This window comes from Trichechus manatus, unplaced genomic scaffold (assembly GCF_000243295.1).
Source record: "Trichechus manatus latirostris isolate Lorelei unplaced genomic scaffold, TriManLat1.0 scaffold00001, whole genome shotgun sequence".
Taxonomy (NCBI): domain Eukaryota; kingdom Metazoa; phylum Chordata; class Mammalia; order Sirenia; family Trichechidae; genus Trichechus; species Trichechus manatus.
This window is the reverse complement of record NW_004443937.1, coordinates 14,020,847-14,040,047: the sequence shown is the minus strand read 5'-3', so window position 1 is coordinate 14,040,047 and position 19,201 is coordinate 14,020,847. Positions and strand designations below refer to the sequence as shown.

General features: G+C 43.6%; 1 protein-coding gene across 1 annotated transcript in view; it reads left to right on the top strand.

Annotated features, from left to right (window-relative positions):
• The first annotated feature begins 210 nt into the window (after positions 1-210).
• CUNH3orf20 (chromosome unknown C3orf20 homolog) overlaps positions 211-19,201 on the top strand; it is a 104,019-nt gene continuing 85,028 nt past the window's right edge. Inside the window, exons 1-5 of the mRNA XM_023741753.1 lie at positions 211-1,147; positions 2,322-2,462; positions 10,510-10,629; positions 13,635-13,767; positions 14,886-15,185. Of these exons, the coding sequence (XP_023597521.1) occupies positions 676-1,147; positions 2,322-2,462; positions 10,510-10,629; positions 13,635-13,767; positions 14,886-15,185 (1,166 nt within the window). The 5' untranslated portion in view covers positions 211-675. The remainder of the gene's footprint in view (positions 1,148-2,321; positions 2,463-10,509; positions 10,630-13,634; positions 13,768-14,885; positions 15,186-19,201) is intronic.

The following is a 19,201-nucleotide window of genomic DNA, read 5'->3' as shown; positions in this document are numbered from 1 at the left end:
GTCTTGGATTTGATGACATATGGTAAATTATATTAGTCACTGAATTAAGAAAGTTATGTTCTCCTTATTCTTGCTATCCTCCCTTGGGTGTACATGTTGAATAGTTCCATGCCCACCCTTGCATTGCAACCAGGAGCTTCAGTGTCACCTCCCTCCAGAGAGAGCCAACGAAACATCTTTTTGTTTTTGCAGATTTTTGTTGATAGACCACAAGCAGATCTTCCATTCTCAGATCTTTAACTACGAAAGGTGCGGTGGAACCTCTCTCCCTTCCCTATCCCTCCCATTCCTCTGGCCACCAGGGTCCTACCATAGGTACTTAGTTTTTGTGACTGTCACTGGAATCATACTCTGTATAGACATCACCTGGCTCTTCCCGAAGTCACCCACTATCACTGTTCTGTCTGATGGTGTCTCTGGGAAGAAAAGGGAGAGGAGGCATGCCTTAGCCTCCTTTTGACCAATTATTTCTTTACCCTTCCTGGAGAGGAACCACAGGCTCAATGACTTGTAAGGACCATTTCAGCGCTTCCATTTTGCCTGTCTCCAGGGCTTCACCTTAGGTAGGAACTTTTCCTCTCATTCACCTTTCAAAGTGTTCTGACTGTTTATAGCTGAAGGTCGCTTTTGTCCGAGATGGACAGTGTTACTTAGCAGGATGCATTCTCTAACAACATGAATGATATCAAGAGTAACCGAGAACTGTACCAGCAGTACTCAGCTGTGGCCCCCAAGCTGCTGGCCCGCATCTCCAAACTCCTCATGATCTGCCGGAACTCAGGCATCCACGTACCCAAGGGCATCAGAAACATCTTTGAGTTCACTTGGGAGGAGCTCATCACTGACCCCATGGTGCCTACCCCGTCTGACATCTTAGGCCTGGAGATCAGTTTGGGCCCACCGCCTGTGCTTATGGAATTGACCCCCGTGCAGCTACCCACCCAGAGGAAACCACCCCCACCAGTACCACCACCACTGCTACTGCCAACATCTGCTGGTGCAACCAAGCACTCCACCCCCTCTCCCACCCAGACACGTGCAGTGACTGCTGGCCAGGAGACCCTGCACAAGTTTCAGCGGCAGTCCATCCACCTGCTGACAGAACTCCTCACCCTGAAAATGAAGGCCATGGTGGAGTCTGCATCGGGTAAGGCTGGCTCACCAGATTCTGGAAGGTTCTGGTCCACATGTGTTTTGTGTGTGTGTGTGTGTGTCACCATATCCACCCCAGACAGGTATACTAGCATGAGCTGGAGATAGGTGGCAGCCATGGATCTGCTTTAGGAATTTAATTCCTTCCCATTACCACTCCCAAGAATTATCTTCTTATCTGTCTCTGTTCTCCCATTTTTCCTTCCATTCCTCCAACTTTGGAGAGCCCAGATTGGAAGGTTAGCGGTTGTCTTAGTTTCCTAGGACTGCCATAACAAAATACCACCAGGTGAGTGACTTTAAATAACAGAAATGTATTGTGTCACAGTTCCGGAGACAGAAGTTGGAATTCAGGACAATGGCAAGGCCATGCCCTCTCTGCCAACTCTAGAGGAAGGTCCTTCCTTGTCTCTTTCAGCTTCTGGTAGCCCCAGGCATTTCTTGGCTTTCCTTGGCTTATAGATGCATCTTCATATAGCATCTCCTCCTGTGTGAACTCTGTCTCCCTTTTATAAAGGAAGACACTACTCAGAAGAGATTGGGACCTACCCTACTCTGGTATGACCTCATTAACTTAAGTGATAACAACTTCAAAGAAAGACCCTATATCCAAACGGGTTAGGAATTCAGCATATGTGTTTGAGGGGCACAAGTCAATCCATAACAGCAGTGAAGAACAGTGTGAGGTCAGAGGTACTGAAGGGGGAAGTTGGTGGTAATTATTCAGAGGAGGAGAGAGACAGCATCCAGGAGGCGAAGTGTGGAGGTATGAATCAGGAGGGTCTACGGGTAGGTAGCAAGACAGAAGCCCAGTGGACCCAGAACCAGGATAGTCATGAACACTAGGGTCCAAGATGAGGGTGTCAGCCTAGGATTAATGCAGGGGCCTAGAGCAGCATCAGTAACTAAGCCTTCTTGATGCTGAATTATTTTAGGTACTAACAGGCTTATGGGTAGTAATAGAGAAAGGTAAGGGGGGCAGAGAGCAAAGGGCCCCTGACAGGTCTTCAGAGTTTGATACCCTTTCATTAGGAGCCCACTCAAACTTGCTTACTCTTGGAATGGATGTTCCCTCTACCCTACATTCTCGGCCCTTTAAGGAGGTTCCTTTCTACAAGCACCAGTCCCACAATGGGAGGAAATTGTGTTGCCTTTGATGATTTCTTTAGTAGGTGCCAACCCCCTGGACATCACAAGACGCTTCGTGGAGGCCAGCCAGCTTCTCCATCTCAATGCCAAGGAGATGGCCTTTGACCACTTGGTTGGCACAATTGGGAGAAGTGGCTATAGTGGTGGACAGTTGCGGAAAGGTGAGTACCTGAGTGTCAGCCCTTAGGTAAAAAGTTCAAACAAAACCACCAAGAATGCCCTGAAAAGTAAAACCCCAGTTTAAAAGTCTGTCATTTCCAAGAGTTGAGGTGGATGTGGAGCAATAGAAAGTCTCAAACATTACAGAGAAGTATATACATTTGTGCAGTTACTGTGGAGCATAATTTGGTGGCATCTGATTGAAGATGTTTCTGTCTCACCACCCAGCAGTTTCTCTCCTAGGTCACTCCCTATAGCTGTACTTTGCAAACTATCTGTGGTGAAGGACCGATTTTTAAAATTTCCAATCTGTTGTGGGCCTATCCTTTTCAAAATACTATAAAAATATCACAGCAGTGTCAGTTGCTACAAACGTTTCAAAATGCTTACTTTCGGTTTTTGTACTTACCTTGTCATAGGCTGGTGTGGATTGATACCAGTCCATAGACCACACTTAGAGCAGCACTGCCCTAGAGCAACTCACACATGTGTACAAGAAGTGGGATAAGAATGTTTATTGCAGAATTGCTTGGGATGGCAAGAAAACTGGAAACAACTCAAATGTCCACCAACAGGAGCATGTTAAGTAAATTTTGGTCTATTTAGACAGTGGAACACGTGAGCAGCGAAAATGAATGAATCACACATAATACAGATAAATCTCAAAAATATAGTGTTAACAATACTGGGGAAGTCAGCACAACTTGACCAAGAAGCTTCGTAGACACATCCAAACTCCCTGAAGGACTGAATTACTGGGCTGGGGGCTGGGGGACCATGGTCTCAGGGGACATCTAGCTCAATTGGCGTAACATAGTTTATAAAGAAAATGTTCTACACTTGCTTTGGTGAGTAGCGTCTGGGGTCTTCAAAGCTTGTGAGTAACCATCTGAGATACTCTACTGGTCCCACCCTGTCTGGAGCAAGAGAGAATGAAGAAGACCAAAGACATAAGGGAAAGACTAGTCCAAAGGACTAATGGACCACAACTGCCACAGCCTCCACCAGACTGAGTCCAGCACAACTAGATGGTGCCCAGCTACCACCACCAACTGTCTGACAAGGATCACAATAGAGGGTCCCATACAGAGCTGGAGAAAAGTGTAGAACAAAATTCAAACTCACAAAAAAAGACCAGACTTACTGATCAGACAGAGACTGGAAATACCCCAAGAGTATGGCCCCAGATACAATTTTAACTCAGTACTGAAGTCACTCCTGAGGTTCACACTTCAGCCGAAGATTAGACAGGCCTATAAACCAAAATGAGACTAAATGGGCACACCAGCTCAGAGGCAAGGACTAGAAGGCAGGAAGGGACAGGAAAGCTGGTAATGGAGAACCCAAGGTAGAGAAGGGGAGAGTGTTGACATGTTGTGGGGTTGGCAACAAATGTAACAAAACAGTATGTGTATTAATTGTTGAATGAGAAACTAATTTGCTCTGTAAACCTTCATCTAAAGTACAATAAAAAAATAAAAATAATTTAAAAATACAGTGTTAAGCAAAAAAAGCAAGCTGTAGAAGAATACATTTGGTATGACACCATTTAAATCTAGTCTAAAAACATTTAGTAATATATTGTTTGTGGGTATGTTATACAAAGTACAAGTATAAAGGCATGAAGGGGAATGTCAAATGCATTGCTATGTTTGAGCCCATTGTTGCAGCCACTGTCTCATTCTATTTTGTTGAGGATCTTCCTTTCTCTGACCCTCTACTTTACCAAGTATGATGTCCTTCTCCAGGGACTGGTCCCTCCTGATAACATGTCCAAAGTACATGAGATGAAGTGTTGCCATTCTCGCTTCTAAGGAGCATTCTGGCTGTACTTCTTCCAAGACAGATTTATTCATTCTTCTGGCAGTCCATGGTGTATATTCAGTATTCTTCACCAACATCGTAATTCAAAGGCATCAATTCTTCAGTCTTCCTTATTCATTGTCCAGCTTCCACATGCATATGAGGCTATTGAAAATACCATGGCTTGGGTTAGACACACCTTAGTCCTCAGAGTGACGTCTTTGCTTTTTAACACTTCAAAGAGATATTTTGCAGCAGATTTTCCCAGTGCAATGTTTCGTTTCGTTTCTTGAAACAGGACCCATACCTCACATCCTACACAAAAACTAGTTCAAAATAGATAGTAGACAAGGATCAACTTCGGTGAAGGGAAGTACAACACACAATACAGGAGAAGTCAGCACAACTGGACCAAAGCAAAAGCAAAGAAGTTTCCTGGACACATTCAAGCACTCTGAGGGATGGAGTAGCTGGGGCTGGGGCCTGTGGACCATAGTTTTGGGGGCCATCTGGGTCAATTGGCACAACAGTTTATAAAGAAAATGTTCTGCATCCCACTTTGGTGAGTGGCATCTGGGGTCTTAAAAGCTTGCCAGCGGCCATCTAAGATACATCAATTGATTCCATCCCACTCAGAGCAAAGGAGAATAAAGAAAACCAAAGACACAAGGATAATACTATCCCAAAGGACTAAAGGACCAAATGAACCAGAGACTCCACCAGCCTGAGACCAGAAGAACTAGATAGTGCCTAGCTACCACCAGTGACCTCCCTGACAGGGAACACAACAGAGAGTTCTGGACAGAGCAGGAGAAAAATATAGAACAGTCCACCCATAGGTGCCTCAGAAGAAAGGCCTGGTGATCTACTTCCAAAAGTCAGCCATTGAAAATCCTATGGAGCACTGTTCTACTCTGACACACATGAAGTTGCTGTGAGTCCAAATTGACTCGATGGCAACTTTTTTAAAATAGTATTTTATTGTGTTTTTGGTGAAAGTTTACACAACAACATAAAGTTCCCGTTTGACAATTTCTAATTCACTGACATTGTTTGGTGACATTGGTTAAATTTTTCATAATGTGTCAGCATTCTTTTTAATTGCATTCTGGTTGTTTAGTTTCCAGTACTCTAGTTTCCCTGCCCCGTTATCTTCTCATCTTTGCTTTAGAATAATTGTTGACCTTTTGATCTCATATAGATGGTTTTTTAATGGAGTCCCATATCATGGATAATATCCTTTATTTTGTGTACCAATCTGTTATTTCACTAAAAGGTGACCTCAGGGGATAGTTTCAGTTCAAGGTTTAAAGAGTATCTCAGCCCAAGAGACAAAAAGGGACAGATAAACCAGAGACTTCATCAGCCTGAAACCAGAAGAACTAGATGGTGCCTGGCTACCACCAATGACCGCCTTGACGGGGAACACAACAGAGAGTCCCTGATGGAGCAGGAGAAAGGTGGGGTGCAGAACTCAAATTCTAGTAAAAAGACCAGACTTAATGGTCTAACTGAGACCAAAGGAACCCCGGAAAGCATGGACCCTGGATTCTCTATCAGCCCAGAACTAAAACGATTTCCGAGGCCAACTCTTCAGACAGGGATTGGACTGGACTGTGGGACATAAAGTGATAGTCATGAGGAGTGTGCCTCTTAGCTCAAGTAGATACAAGAGACTAAACGGGCAGCTTCTGTCCAGAGGTGAGATGGGAAGGCAAAGAGGGTTAGGAGCTGGCTGAATGGACATGGGGAATCAAGGGGGGAAAGGAGAAGTGTGCTGTCACAGTATGGGGAGAGCAATTAGGGTTGCATAACAATGTATATATAAATTTTTATATGGGAGACTAACTTGAAATGTAAACTTGATTTAAACTACAGCAATAAACAATAAAAGAAAAGAGAGTATCTCAGGGCAATATTCTTAGGGAGTCCTTTAGTCTCAACTGGTCCAGTAAGTCTGGACTTTTTAAGAATTTGAGTTCTGTTCCACGTTTTTCTCCTGTCCTATCAGGGTCCATCTATTGTGGCCCTGACCAGAACTGTCATAGTTGTAGCTGGGCACCATCTAGTTCTTCTGGTCTCAGGGCAGATGAGCCAGTGACTCGTGTAGACTATTAGCCCTGTAGATACTTTCTTCTCTGAGACTTTGGTTTCCTTTTTTCTCTTTTGCTTCTGACAAATAGAGACCGATAGTTGTTATCTTAGATGGCTGCTCACAAGCTTTTAAGACCCCAGATGCTACTCACCTCAGTAGGATGCAGAATATAAACTTTGTGAGCTATATTTTGCCAGTTGACTGAGTTTTCCCATGAGACTAAGGTCCTAAGCCTTCGAACTCAGAAAACCAATTTTGCAAGGTGCTTGTTTATGTCTGAGAAGTATCTGTAACTGTCCTCTATGAATATGTATTGCGTGCCCACACATATCTGAATGTACATGTACATATAGATACTTCTATCTGTGCACACCTATAGCTACACATAGGCATATATGCCTGTATACCTATATATGTGATCATACACTTGTTTTTTGGTTATTGTTGATGTTGTTGCCAAATTATATATATCTCACATTCTTTAGCACAAACATTCTTTTCTCTTGTGTGCTTTGTAGTGGCATCATTTACTTAGGTCAAGCTGTGCTCATTACACCCATATTCGATACTACTTTTCCCATCACCAAAAATAACAAATATCTACGGTCTAGAGAGTAATTCCTCCTCCCCCCACCCATCCTTGAAATTTGTCTTTGTATATACATCTACTCTTCGTATGAAAGTGGGATCATAGTAATATTTACCTTTATGTGATTGACTTACTTCACTTAGCGTTATGTCCTCCAGATCCACCCATGTTATGTTTTGTGGACTCATCATTGTTATTTATGGTTGCATAATATTCCATTGTAAGTATGTACCACATTTTGCTTCTCCATTCATTCACTGAAGGGCACTTAGGATGTTTCCATTTTTTTGCTATTGCAAATAATACTGCAATGAACATAGGTGTGCATATGTCTGTCCGTGACTCTTTTATTACATCTCCAGGATATATACCTAGGAGTGGGATGGCTCAATCATAAGTTATTTCTATTTCTAGTTTTTTGAGGAAGCACCATACCATTTTTCATAGTGGTTGTGCCATTTTACAATCCCACTAGCAATGGATAATTTGTCCTAATCTCCTCACATCCATGCCAAGATTTTTTATCTATTTTGTTTTGTTTTGTTTATAATAATCAGTGTCATTTTAGCTGGGTTGAGATGGTATCTCATTGTAGTTTTGATTTGCATCTCTGTAATGGCTAATGACCGTGAGCATCTTTGCATGCGTTTGTTGGCTACTTGAAAGTACTCTTTGTTGAAGTGTGTGTTCATGTCCTTTGCTCATTTTTTAATTGGGTTGTTTGTCTTTTTGTTGCTGAATTGTTGAAATTTTCTGTATATTTTAGAGATTGGACCTCTGTTGGATATGTAATTCCCAAAGATTTTTTTCCCAGTCTGTAGGTTGTCTTTTTACTCTTTTTATAAAGTCTTTTGATAAGCACAAGTATTTAATTTTTATAGGAGGTCTCAATTATCTAATTTGTCTTCTGCTATTCATGCATTTATAGTTATGTTTATTAGCCTGTTGTTTTAAAAAATTAGGTCCAATAATTTTCTCCGTATGTTTTCTTCTAGGAACTTTATAGTTTTAGGTTTAACATTCAGGTCTTTAATCCATGTTGAGTTAGTTTTTGTGCATGGTGGGAGATATGGGTTCTGTTTTATTTTTCTGCAAGTGGATAGCCAGTTTTGCCAGCATCATTTATTAAAGAGACCATTTCTTCCCCCTTTGAATGGACTTTGACTCCCTGACAAAAATCAGTTGGCCGTAGTTGGATGGATTTATTTCTGGGTTCTCAGTTCTATTCCACCGGTCTATGTGTCTTTTATTGAACCAATACCTGGCTGTTTTGATTACAGTTGCTGTGTAGTATGTTTTGGTATCAGCGAGTGTGAGGCCTCCTACTTTATTCTTCTTCTTTAATATTGCTTTGGATATTTGAGGCCTGTTTCCTTTCCATATAAAGTTGGTCATTGAAGTTTTTCCATTTCAGTAAAGAATGTTGTTGGGATCTGTATCGGAATTGCATTGTATCTTTAGATTGTTTTAGGTAGTATTGACATCTTCACTATATTAAATTTCCCAATCCATGAGCAGGAAATGTCCTTCCGTTTATGTAGGTCTCTTTTAGTCTCTTGTAGTAGTGTTTTATAATTTTCATTGTATAAGCCTTTTATGTCCCTGTTTAGGTTAATTCCTAAGTATTTTATTGTTTTGGGGGCTACTGTAAATGGTATTATTTTCTTGGTTTCCTTTTCAGAATACTCCTTGTTAGTGTAAAGGAACCCAACTGATTTTTGTGTGTTGATCTTGTGCCCTGCAATGTTGCTAAATTCTTCTATTAGTTTCAGTAGTTTTCTTGTGGAATCTTTAAGGTTTTCTCTGTATAGGATCATGTCATCTGCAAATAGAGACATTTTTACTTCTTTCTTTCTAATTTGAACACCTTTTACTTCTTTCTTGCCTTTTTGCTCTGGCTAAGACTTCCAGTACAATATTGAATAAGACTGGTGAGAATGGGCATCCTTGTCTTGTTGCCGTTCTCAAGGGGAAGTCTCTCAGTCTTTCTCCATTGAGAATGTTTGTTGTTGGTTTTGCATGTTGTTGTTGTTAGGTGCCATCGAGTCAGTTCCAACTCATAATGACTCTATGTGCAACAGAACAAAAACACTGCCCAGTCCTGCACCATCCTCACAATTGTTATGCTTGAGCCCACCGTTGCAGCCACTGTGCCGATCCATCTTGTTGATTTTGCATATATGCTTTTAATTATGTTGAGAAATTTCCTTTCTGCTCCTATTTTGCTGAGAGTTTTTATCAGGAAAAAGGTATTGGATTTTATCAAATGCATTTTCTATATCAGTTGAGATGATCATGTGGTTCTTTTCCTTTGTTTCATTTATGTGGTAAATTACATTGATTGATTTGCTAATGTTGAACCACCCTTGCATTCCTGGTGTGAATCCCACTTGATTGTGACATGAGACTTTCTTAATACATTGTTAAATTGTCTTGGCTAGAATTTTGTGGAGAATTTTTGTGTTTATATTCATGAGAAATATTAGTCTGTAATTTTCTTTTTTTTTGTGACGTCTTTGCCTGGTTTTGATATCAGGGTTATGCTGGCTTCATAGAATGAGTTAAGGAGTATTCCTTCGTTTTCTGTGTTTTGAAAGAGTTTGTGTAGTATTGATGTCAACTCTTCTCTGAAGGCTTGGTAAAATTCCCCAGTGAAGCCATCTGAGCTTTTTGTTGTTGTTGGCGGTTTTTTGATGATATCTTCAATCTTTTCTTTTGTTATGGGTCTGTTTAGATTTTCTATGTCTATTTGTGTTAGTTTAGGGAGGTAGCATATTCTAGGAATTTGTCCATTTCATCTAGGTTTTTGAGTTCATTGGAGGACAGTTTTTCATAGTATTCTGTTATGATCCTCTTTGTCTCAGTTGGGCCTATTTTAATGTTTCCAATGTCATTTCTTATTTTCATTATTTGCCTCTTCTCTTCTTTTATCAGTCAAACCACTGGTTTGTCTATTTTATTGATCCTTTCAAAGAACCAGCATCTGGTTTTGCTGATTCTAATGTTTTTCTGTTTTCTATTTCATTTATTTCTGCTCTGTTCATCATTCCTTCCTTCTGGTAGCTTTGATCTTCTTTTGCTCTTCGTTTTCTATTTGTTGAAGTTGTCAAGTTAAGTTGTTGATTTTGGATATTTCTTGTTTTTTAATGTAGGCATTTATTGCTGTGAATTTCACTCTGAGCACTGCTTTTGCTATGTCCCAAAGGTTTTGATATGTGTTTTCATTTTCATTTGATTCTAAGTATTTTTTTAATTTCACTTTTGATATCTGCGTTTGCCCATAGAGTAATGTCTCCTTTTGTGCTTGCTGCTCCCTGCACCCTACTCTGGTGTCATTTCACTCTTGAGGGGCATGTGTGGGCAGGGGCTCTAGAGGGGAACCTTAAAGATTTTTCTTAATTGCTCCAAGCCTACCAATGTGTTAAAAAGTCTGTTTCTTCTAGGACCTGATTATTTTGAAATAACAGAGAACTTTAGAATATCTGGTTCACCATACTGCTAGAATAATAAGTCTATATTACATTTTTGGTTTAAAGGAAAATTTCTCTCTCTTCCACTCCAGATTCATTCAGTAACATCTCCGCCATGGGAGTGAACTCACCATATCAGCTCATTTACCAGTCCTCTACAGGCTGCCTGAGCTTTTCCCTCTCTACCATAAGGGAAGGCAAGAGGAAAACAGGTAAAAATGGTTCTCAGCAAGACCATCTTTGGTGGTGGTATTGAGGAGGGACAGGAGATTCCCTTGTAGCCTGTGGAGGTTGGTGAGATGGTTTGATTTGTTTTTCTGATTGGAAAGATGCATTGGAGGCCCAGCAGCTGTTGACACAGATCTTTTCACATATGATTGATGAATCTCAACCTTGTCACTTCACTTGTAGTCTCATCCTCTGAATGTCTCCATGCCCTCTACTCCTGGTTATATACTTTCCTTACCTGGGACAACCTCACCAGTCCCACATTGACCACCTCCCACAGTATCCTAAAATCAGCCCCTCTGCCCAGAGAGATTTGTGTTGCCCCTAGTCACACAGCAAGTAATAGAACCAGGGTTTAAACAGAGGTATGGCGCCCTGGTGGCACAGTGGTTAAGAGCTCGGCTGCTAACCAAAAGGTTAGCAGTTCAAATCCACCAGTTGCTCCTTGGAAACTCTATGGGGCAGTTCTACTGTGTCCTATAGGGTCACTATGAGTCAGAATTGACTCAATGGCTGTAGGTTTTGGTTTTATTCAGATACCAAATCTAACAGATGTCAGTTGCGTATCCAACACTAGGCTAGTTCATGTGGGGAGAAAACAAAGACACTCCTATTAAGGAAGACACACCAGATAGCAGATGAGATCAAAAGATATAAAAACAATTGTGCAACCAGAAGGTTGGAGAAGGGAGAGATGAGTTGGAACTGGAGAGGGGCAGGGCAAGGCCTTCCAGAACTTCCAGCACTACCCAGGGAGGGTGGGATTGGGTGGGTAAGGAAGGATCTGGAAGGTAGGAATGCTCAAAGACTGTCCAATTGATTCCCACAGAGACTGGAGGTAAGCCTGGAAGTTGAGAAGCTTGGATTTTATTTCTGACCCTGCCCCTGACTGGCTGTGTGACTTGCCTCCCTCCAGCCTCACTCTCCTCCTTGGTAAAATGGGGATGGTTATGGGGGCGGTCAGCAGTGTTCTCAGATCTGAAAAACACGTTTGTTGTTATCAATGTATTCCTTTATTTTGTCACTCACCAAATTGAGTTTATTCTATATCCTTTCAGTTATGGAATAAATATTCATTGAATACTTACTAATTGTCAGTCACTGTTCTAAATGCTGGGGATATAGCCTTCCCCAGTGGAGCTGAAATTCTCAGCTTTCCTGGGCAGCGAGTAGATTCACCTGTCCAACTCTTGTTTCCATTTCTTTACTTCTGTGGATGTAGTTCATCTCATGTGGTCCACTAATCCACAACATCATATCCACCACCCCTTCATTTGCTTCTGGTCTTACCACATCTCTTGAACTGGCCCCAAATCTACACAAATACTTTGAGAGAAAGGAAGGTATCCTTAAGGAACCCAGTGATTTCATGATTTCTTCCTAACGACCTTCAGGGTGATGCTTTGAGTAAGGTTGTTCCAAAGTAAATGTTAAATAAGTCCGTTAGTGTATCTCTTTGCCTATGTGGCTGTCTTCCCTGCCACCCCATCAAGATGCAGTTTTTCATTATGGCCTTACGTGTTGCAGCAGCCCCACTAGGATGTATGTTCAGTGATGCTGCATTTGTTATAGGTTCTTAATTTTGTCTAGGAATTATTCTCACATGTGCATGTTACCATGGGTGATTGACCTTCTCTAATAGCTTGTAAAAAGTAACTGTATGCCCTAGTTTGCCCAGGAATGTCCCAGTTTATGCTTATTGTCCTGGCATAATTACCAATTATGCCCACTTTCTATCTAAAAAGTTTCCCAGTGTGGATAATGTATAGTCATTCTGGTTTTAAGTCATTTTGAGTTGGGAGCCTCTACTATCTGTTCCATATGTATGTGCTATCATAACTCACCAGCTGTGCCCACCTTTGTACTTCTGGGGCAGGAAGACCTGGAGCACACAGACCCCAGGAGTCAGACCAGATACCTGAGAGGACAGCAGCTCCATCTGAGAGGGAGTCCCACATTTGAGGAAGAGAACTGGAGGAAGTGTGTTGACAGTGTTCCTAGTCAGAGCAAGAGGCTGTTAGCACTGGGGCCCAGGTCTCCAGGGCCAGGCCAGACTTGGATGCTCAGGCTAGCAGGTAGCTGGACCTCAGGCCTTGGGCTTACGGTCAATACCAAGTCTTTTGTCCCTGGTGGCAGGAGGAGTGGCAAAAGTGACCAGGAACTGGTCAGGGTAGTTGATACCAGGGACAGTGCCCAAGCACCAGCCAGAAACTCAGAGGTTGGCTGACTGCAAGGATGGCTCCAATCGGAGGCCCTTGGGGTCCACTTGGAGCCTGAGAATCCCCCTGGCCTGAAACCAGGTTTCATTCCTAAGACCAAGGCAAAGTTGAGCCTGCAGAGAGTGAAGGAGATCAGATGGCTGCAGGCAGATGGGGCGGCCAAGCTTGGAGGCAGGCAGGACCTGACATACACCCTAAGTAGAGGCTTCTGAAACCTCAGTCAGTTGAGGGCCACGTCTACAGCTTTTTTTTTACTATACCCTCAGACCATCTAACACTTGCCACAGAGGATAACAGCAAAAATAAGCACAATAAGCACAAGCCATTGTCTTTCAATCTCAATTGATACATACTCTCCCTGCAGAAGGCTCTGAGTTTAGTCAGCATTAGACAAATGGTAAAGCCGACTTAGACAAAATGGAGGTTCCTTTTTTTCTTTCTTTAATCAGAAGCATCAAAAGAGAATGACTTCAGTGTTGATGTTAGCCATGTCAGTGTGCTACCCACCTAAACCCAGGCTGCCTCCTCACTTTTCACAAATGGGTCTCTGATACATGCTTAACGACTGACTTGTGCAGACTCGAGTCTTTTGTATAAGTAACCTGTCAAGGATTCTGGCCCCCAGTAAGCATAAAACAATGCCCCCATTATCTTGATTCTTGGGGGATGCTGCTCTCCTGCATCTCCCCTCACCCTCATCCCCTGGTGAACATGGCAGCTTGAAAAAACATTTTCTAAACCCCCTTCCAACTTTTTTGTCTGTGATACAGGCAGATCCAAAACTGTGGAAGACATAACCCCATCCCCGCTACATGCAGCAGGGACCTCTACCTCTGACAGCGTGGAGTTCAGCGATCCCTGCCCAGAGGCCCGGGAGAAACTGCAGGAGATGTGTCGTCATATGTGAGCACCACGTGGGTTGCAGGTGGCCAGGTGTCTTCATGGCCCCTTTCCCCCCACACCAAGGCTGAGAGGGGATGGCCAAGGAGGGGGATGGTTGCCAGTGCCCATTTGTGCAGGAAGGGGAGATCAGGGGACCATGTCTTCCACCCAATCATCATAACAATAATGATGATGGTGATGTCTGTCCCTTCACACACATACAACTTCCCCATGTCCTTTCCCATTCATAATCCTCCATCCTCACTACAATCTGACAAGGAAGACTTGATTAATGCCTGCTTTGCAGTCAAGGAAACTGAGGCGGCCTAGGACAGTAAGTGGTTGTCTGAGGTCACACAGCCACGTCTGTCTGACTTTAAGTGCAGTGCTCATTACCCCTGCAGCATGCAGCCTCACTGGTAATGCCGCTCTGATGGGTATTTTCAGTTTAAAGACTCTGTGCTCTGAATTTTTATGTCTTAACATAACATAATTTGTCAAATGTTCTACTTTTGTAGAAACACCTTTTTCTTAAGAAATACTTCTCAAAACAAAACCATTTACACTGATTATTAATGATACTTATAATTACGTGGGTCCCACAAATCCCAGCAAGTGATTCTACATTTCTCCAAAATCCCAGACCATAAAGGGTTAAAATATATGTACATCTACTGTCTAAGTCATATATGTCTCCTAAGGGTAACTGGGCCACCGAGTATTACTGCGGCTACAGAGTATGGGCAGAGAGCAGCCACCCAGGTTCTCTCCTTTCTGGCATCCTATAATGAAGGGCTTTTTACTTGTAACCCCAGGATTGGGGGTGATCAGAGTCTCCAGCTCACTTAGTCTCCCCATTCTGCATACAGTTCCACTCTGTAGGTCCTCATCCCAGTGCTGAAGGTGGAAATCTGGACATCAGGCAAGGACCTGGTCTTTGAGAGACACTGAGACCTTCCCACTTCTTCCTAAAAGCACTGTCTTTGAGGTCGAAGGGGTGGGGTGGGGGTGGATACTTCTGAGGACAGGGGACGGGATGGGAGCCTGGGTCACTGGCGAGAATGGAGGGACTGTCTAGAGCCTCCCCTAGAGAGTGAGAGCGAAGTAGCTAGAAGACGTGTTGGTCATCTTCCCTGCAGAGAAGCTGAAAGGGCCTTGTGGAGAGGGAAGAATATCTCCTACCCAGTGATACTACGCAACTATAGGACGAAGATGCCTGTTCATCCATCAACAACTCTCAAAGGGGATTCGGGGTCCCACCATGCTCATTTCCCGAGTTCCAACTACCCTCCCACTTCAGGTACTCACACTCCCACTTCCATCACCCATCAGCCTTCCGTTCACCACACTAACTATGGTCGGCATTCCCACGAGTGGAAGGGGCCCAAGAAGACCGTCAAGTTGCATTACACCTTCTATGATGGATCCTCTTTCGTTTAGTATCCTTTTATTTGTTGCTCTCTTTCTCCCCAGCAACTCAGCCCCTGCTACCCAAAAACTGAAGAAACCAAACCAGTTGCTGTTGGGTTGATCCCAACTCATGGAGACCGCTGTGTGCCAGAGTGAAAGTATGATCCATAGGATTTTCAATGGCTGATTTTTTGGAAGTAGATTGCCAGGACTTTCTTCTGAGGTGCCTCTAGGTGGACTCAAACCACCAACCTTTTGGTTAGCAGCCAAGTGCTTAACTGTTTGTGCCACTCAGGAACTCCCCTGGAGCTCTAGGGCTTAAAAAAGCCTAAGTGTTGATTTTTGCTTTTTATTTGATCAGAGAAACTTAGTGACAGGTCCTCCAGGTGATTAAGAGTTTGTCCAGGTCAGAGTCAGGAAAATGTAAAAATGGCATGGCTGCAGCATCAGACTTCCTTGTCTAACTTCACGATGGGGAGAGAGGAGAATCACCGTCAGCATCACCCTAAGGCTGACTCCTATGAGGCGGAGGTCAGATATACCTCCTCTCTCCAACCGTTTTAGCAATTCTAACACTAGCCATCCCTCCCATGGCACTCTGTACTTCTCTGCTGGGTTCTATAATTTGTTGCAATGGCCGCACAGAACTCACAGACAATATTCATAATTATGGGGTTTATTAGGAAAGTAGCAGGTTACAATTCAGGATCAGACTCTACTCAGGATACGGTTCTTCGATAAGGACAGCCTCTTTATGCCCAAAGGCAGGCCTGTCTCTCTGGCCCTTGGCCCCTCAGCCCCTCAGCCTGGCCTCTTCCCTGCTTGGGCAAGTGTTAGAAATCTCTTTAGCTCTACCAATAAATGCCTGGGGGCACCCCACTTCTCCAGGAAGCCTCCTGCCTGAAGGCTCTCAGCTCTTATGCTCCAAGGGTTGGCAAATCCACTGGAGCCCCTTGCTCAGTGGGCTGGGAAGCCTACTGTGCCATCTCATGCTGGTCTCCTGGTTCTGCTGCAGCTGGTTCTCTGCCGTGTTTGCTGCCACTTCTAGCCATCTTGCACCATCTCCCGTGTTACAGCTCTCTGTCTCCTGGGTCTAGGAGGTTCTCAGTGTAGGGATCCCAGGTCCAAAGGACACACTGTACTCCTAGCTACTCTTCTTGGTGGTAGTAGGTACCCTTTCTGCCCCCCGCCCTACCCCCTGCTTACTTCTCTCTCCTTTTATTTCTTGTAAGATAAAAGGTATGACTCAAGTAAGGGTGTGACTTAAATAAGGGTGGTGACTGGGGTAAGTGTGATGACTTGAGTCACATCCTCTAGTAAGGTGGTGACTCTAGATATATCCCACCTTAATCCTACCTCATTACCATAACAGAAAACTCACTCCCAGGTGGGACCATAACCACAGGCATAGAGGCTAGGATTTACCAAAAAAAAAACCACAAACCTGTTGCTGTTGAGTCGATTCCGACTCATAGCGACCTTATAGGACAGAGTAGAACTGCTGTATACAGTTTCCAAGTAGCGCCTAGTGGATTTGAACTGCCGACCTTTTGGTTAGCAGCCATAGCTCTTAACCACTATGCCACCAGGGTTTCCTTAGGATTTACAGCATATTGCAAAACGGAGGGTAATTACATCAGACCACAAATAGAGGATGACTACATCATTACATAACTGCCAAACCACTGAAAATCATGGCTCAGCCAAGTTGGCACATAACCTTAACCATCACTGGTTCCATACACCTTGTTTCCATAGTTCCACCCAGTCACTATGTGAGAGTCACATAGATCATGGCTAGAAGGACCATATTAAGTAATTCATCACACTACAGAGGGTCAGAGGAAGAAGTACCAAGTTCCAAGCAGCAAGTTCAGTTCATTTCAGATCAACAAGAGTATACGAAATCCCTACTACATGTGAGCAACTGCCGATGGCTGGGAATGTGGAAGTCCCTGCCTCCAAGGATCTGCCAGGTGAGAAGAGGTTGAAGACAGAGAACAATTCATCTCTAGCAGAGAGAAGAGGGCTTCGGAGGCCCTGTATACTTGGGAATCTGTACCCTGCTGTCCCTGGCTCATGGTTAAGCCCTGTGTTCCTTGCCTACTTTACCCCAAAGGTTCACATATTTGGAGTCTGAACCCTCACCACCATGTCCTACCTCATATGTATCCAATCTTCTCCCTAGCTGAGGTCTGCCTGTATTCATGATTATATGGCTAGTTAGGTTCCAACCTCTGGGTTCTCTCTGAGAACCTGCTAAAAGCTATAGGCCTTTCCCCCCAGAAATATGTGCTTATACACAAGCAGGTAAAGCATTACCTGTGATTGCAGGGGGTTGCAGACTGACAAAGCCTGTCTGTGGACCTGGATCTGAGAATGCTAGATTTAGGGAAATCATGGCTTCTAAAAAGCCTTTGGAGGGTGAACCTTGTAGGCTATGCATACCTCAGAGTAAATTGAGTCAGATTGCTTTTCTTCATTCACAGATATTTATCGAATATCTATTATGTGCAACAAATTAATAGAAGGAAGTGAATGGACCATTTATACCTTAGGAGGAACACCTTTAGTTAGATTGCTTTCTTCCCCAATGAATTTGGGTGGTGAAGGTAAGAGAGTGCTTCCTTTAGGGTCACCTTGGCCCCCTGTGTTCCTTTCAGGGGTCCTGTTGCCCACTCACCACATGCTCTAGAGCTAGACCAGACCCGATACCCAATCCATTTGGCAACACTGAGGCCAGTGAGGGTGAAGCACTTACTATTTCAGATTATGCAGGCTTAGTTATATGAAATGTCAAAGATGGGAGACACCCACAAACTCATTCATTCTTGACCCCACATTGTAGATGTGGGGAAACTGAAAGCCAGAGGGGTGGTGTGACTTACTCATGTCACAAAAGGAATTTGGTGGCAGAGCCAGACTTGGTTTCAGGGTCTCCTTGCCTCAATTTAGGGCCCTCTCTGAAGCACCATTTTTATGCCTTTAAGGACGGTTTCCTCCAGCAAACAGTGGGGTGGGGCAGGAGGCGATGGAAGGGGACTTCATTTTACTAATAAAGTCGCTAGGCACTCAGGTTCCTCTGTCTTGGGAGGAGAGGGCAGATCTCTGAGCTGTCTCAGCTATCTTTCATAGAGGCCAAGCTGCCAAACCAGGGTTGCCAGCAACAGCCCCCTCACCTCATCAGGCCTCCTCTTGACTGAACTGGGAATTCAGGATTTAAGCTCCTTGTCAAAGAAGTCCCATTATTTCTCTGACGGTAAATGAATCCATTCAGTCACATTCTGTTCAGCTGTGCTTCCAATGTGTCCTGCAATATTGAACACAGCCAACTCCTTCGAGAATAGCCGCTGCTTTCTATGGGTTGTGGGACCTCCACCCCTACCTTTTCCAACTCTTCATTGCTTTTAATAGGATTATCTCCCTGAGCTCCTCAGAAAGTTATGTCTATGAATTAGGTTTCTATCAGCAGGACAGGAGGGAGAGGTGGACTAGCATATGATCTGGGCACAGCATCCCAGGTTGCTGGAATCTTTTTTCTCAACTTTTCCAGAATTCTGAGGCTCTCTGGGTGGGACCACCCCAAATCTTTGGGCCATTGCTATGAGTACGCTTGGCTCATACTGCAACAATGATCACATCCTGGCCAGTGATGGTTCTAGACCCATATCGTGGCGACCTTGCACAAGTTACTTAATCTCTCTGTCTCACTTTCCTCGATTATAAGATGAGGAAATTGGACCCAATGATCTTGAAAGGTAAATTTTGTGTTACTGTGTTCAGATGGCCAAAGCACATGGGCAACTGTCTGATCCCTCTTGAATAGAGAAAATGTTTGGAAAACACTTTGCTCACCTCATGGCTACCATAGATCAGTGAGTTCAGGATCGATTCTGCTTCCACAGAGATTACAGAAAAAGGTAAAAGTTAGACTCCGGCAAGATGGCGGTCTAGGCAGAAGCACCACGCCGTCCCTCCACAACAAAGATCCGAAAAACTAAGCCAAACAGAGAATCAACAATCCTGAAACCCTAGAACATCAAAT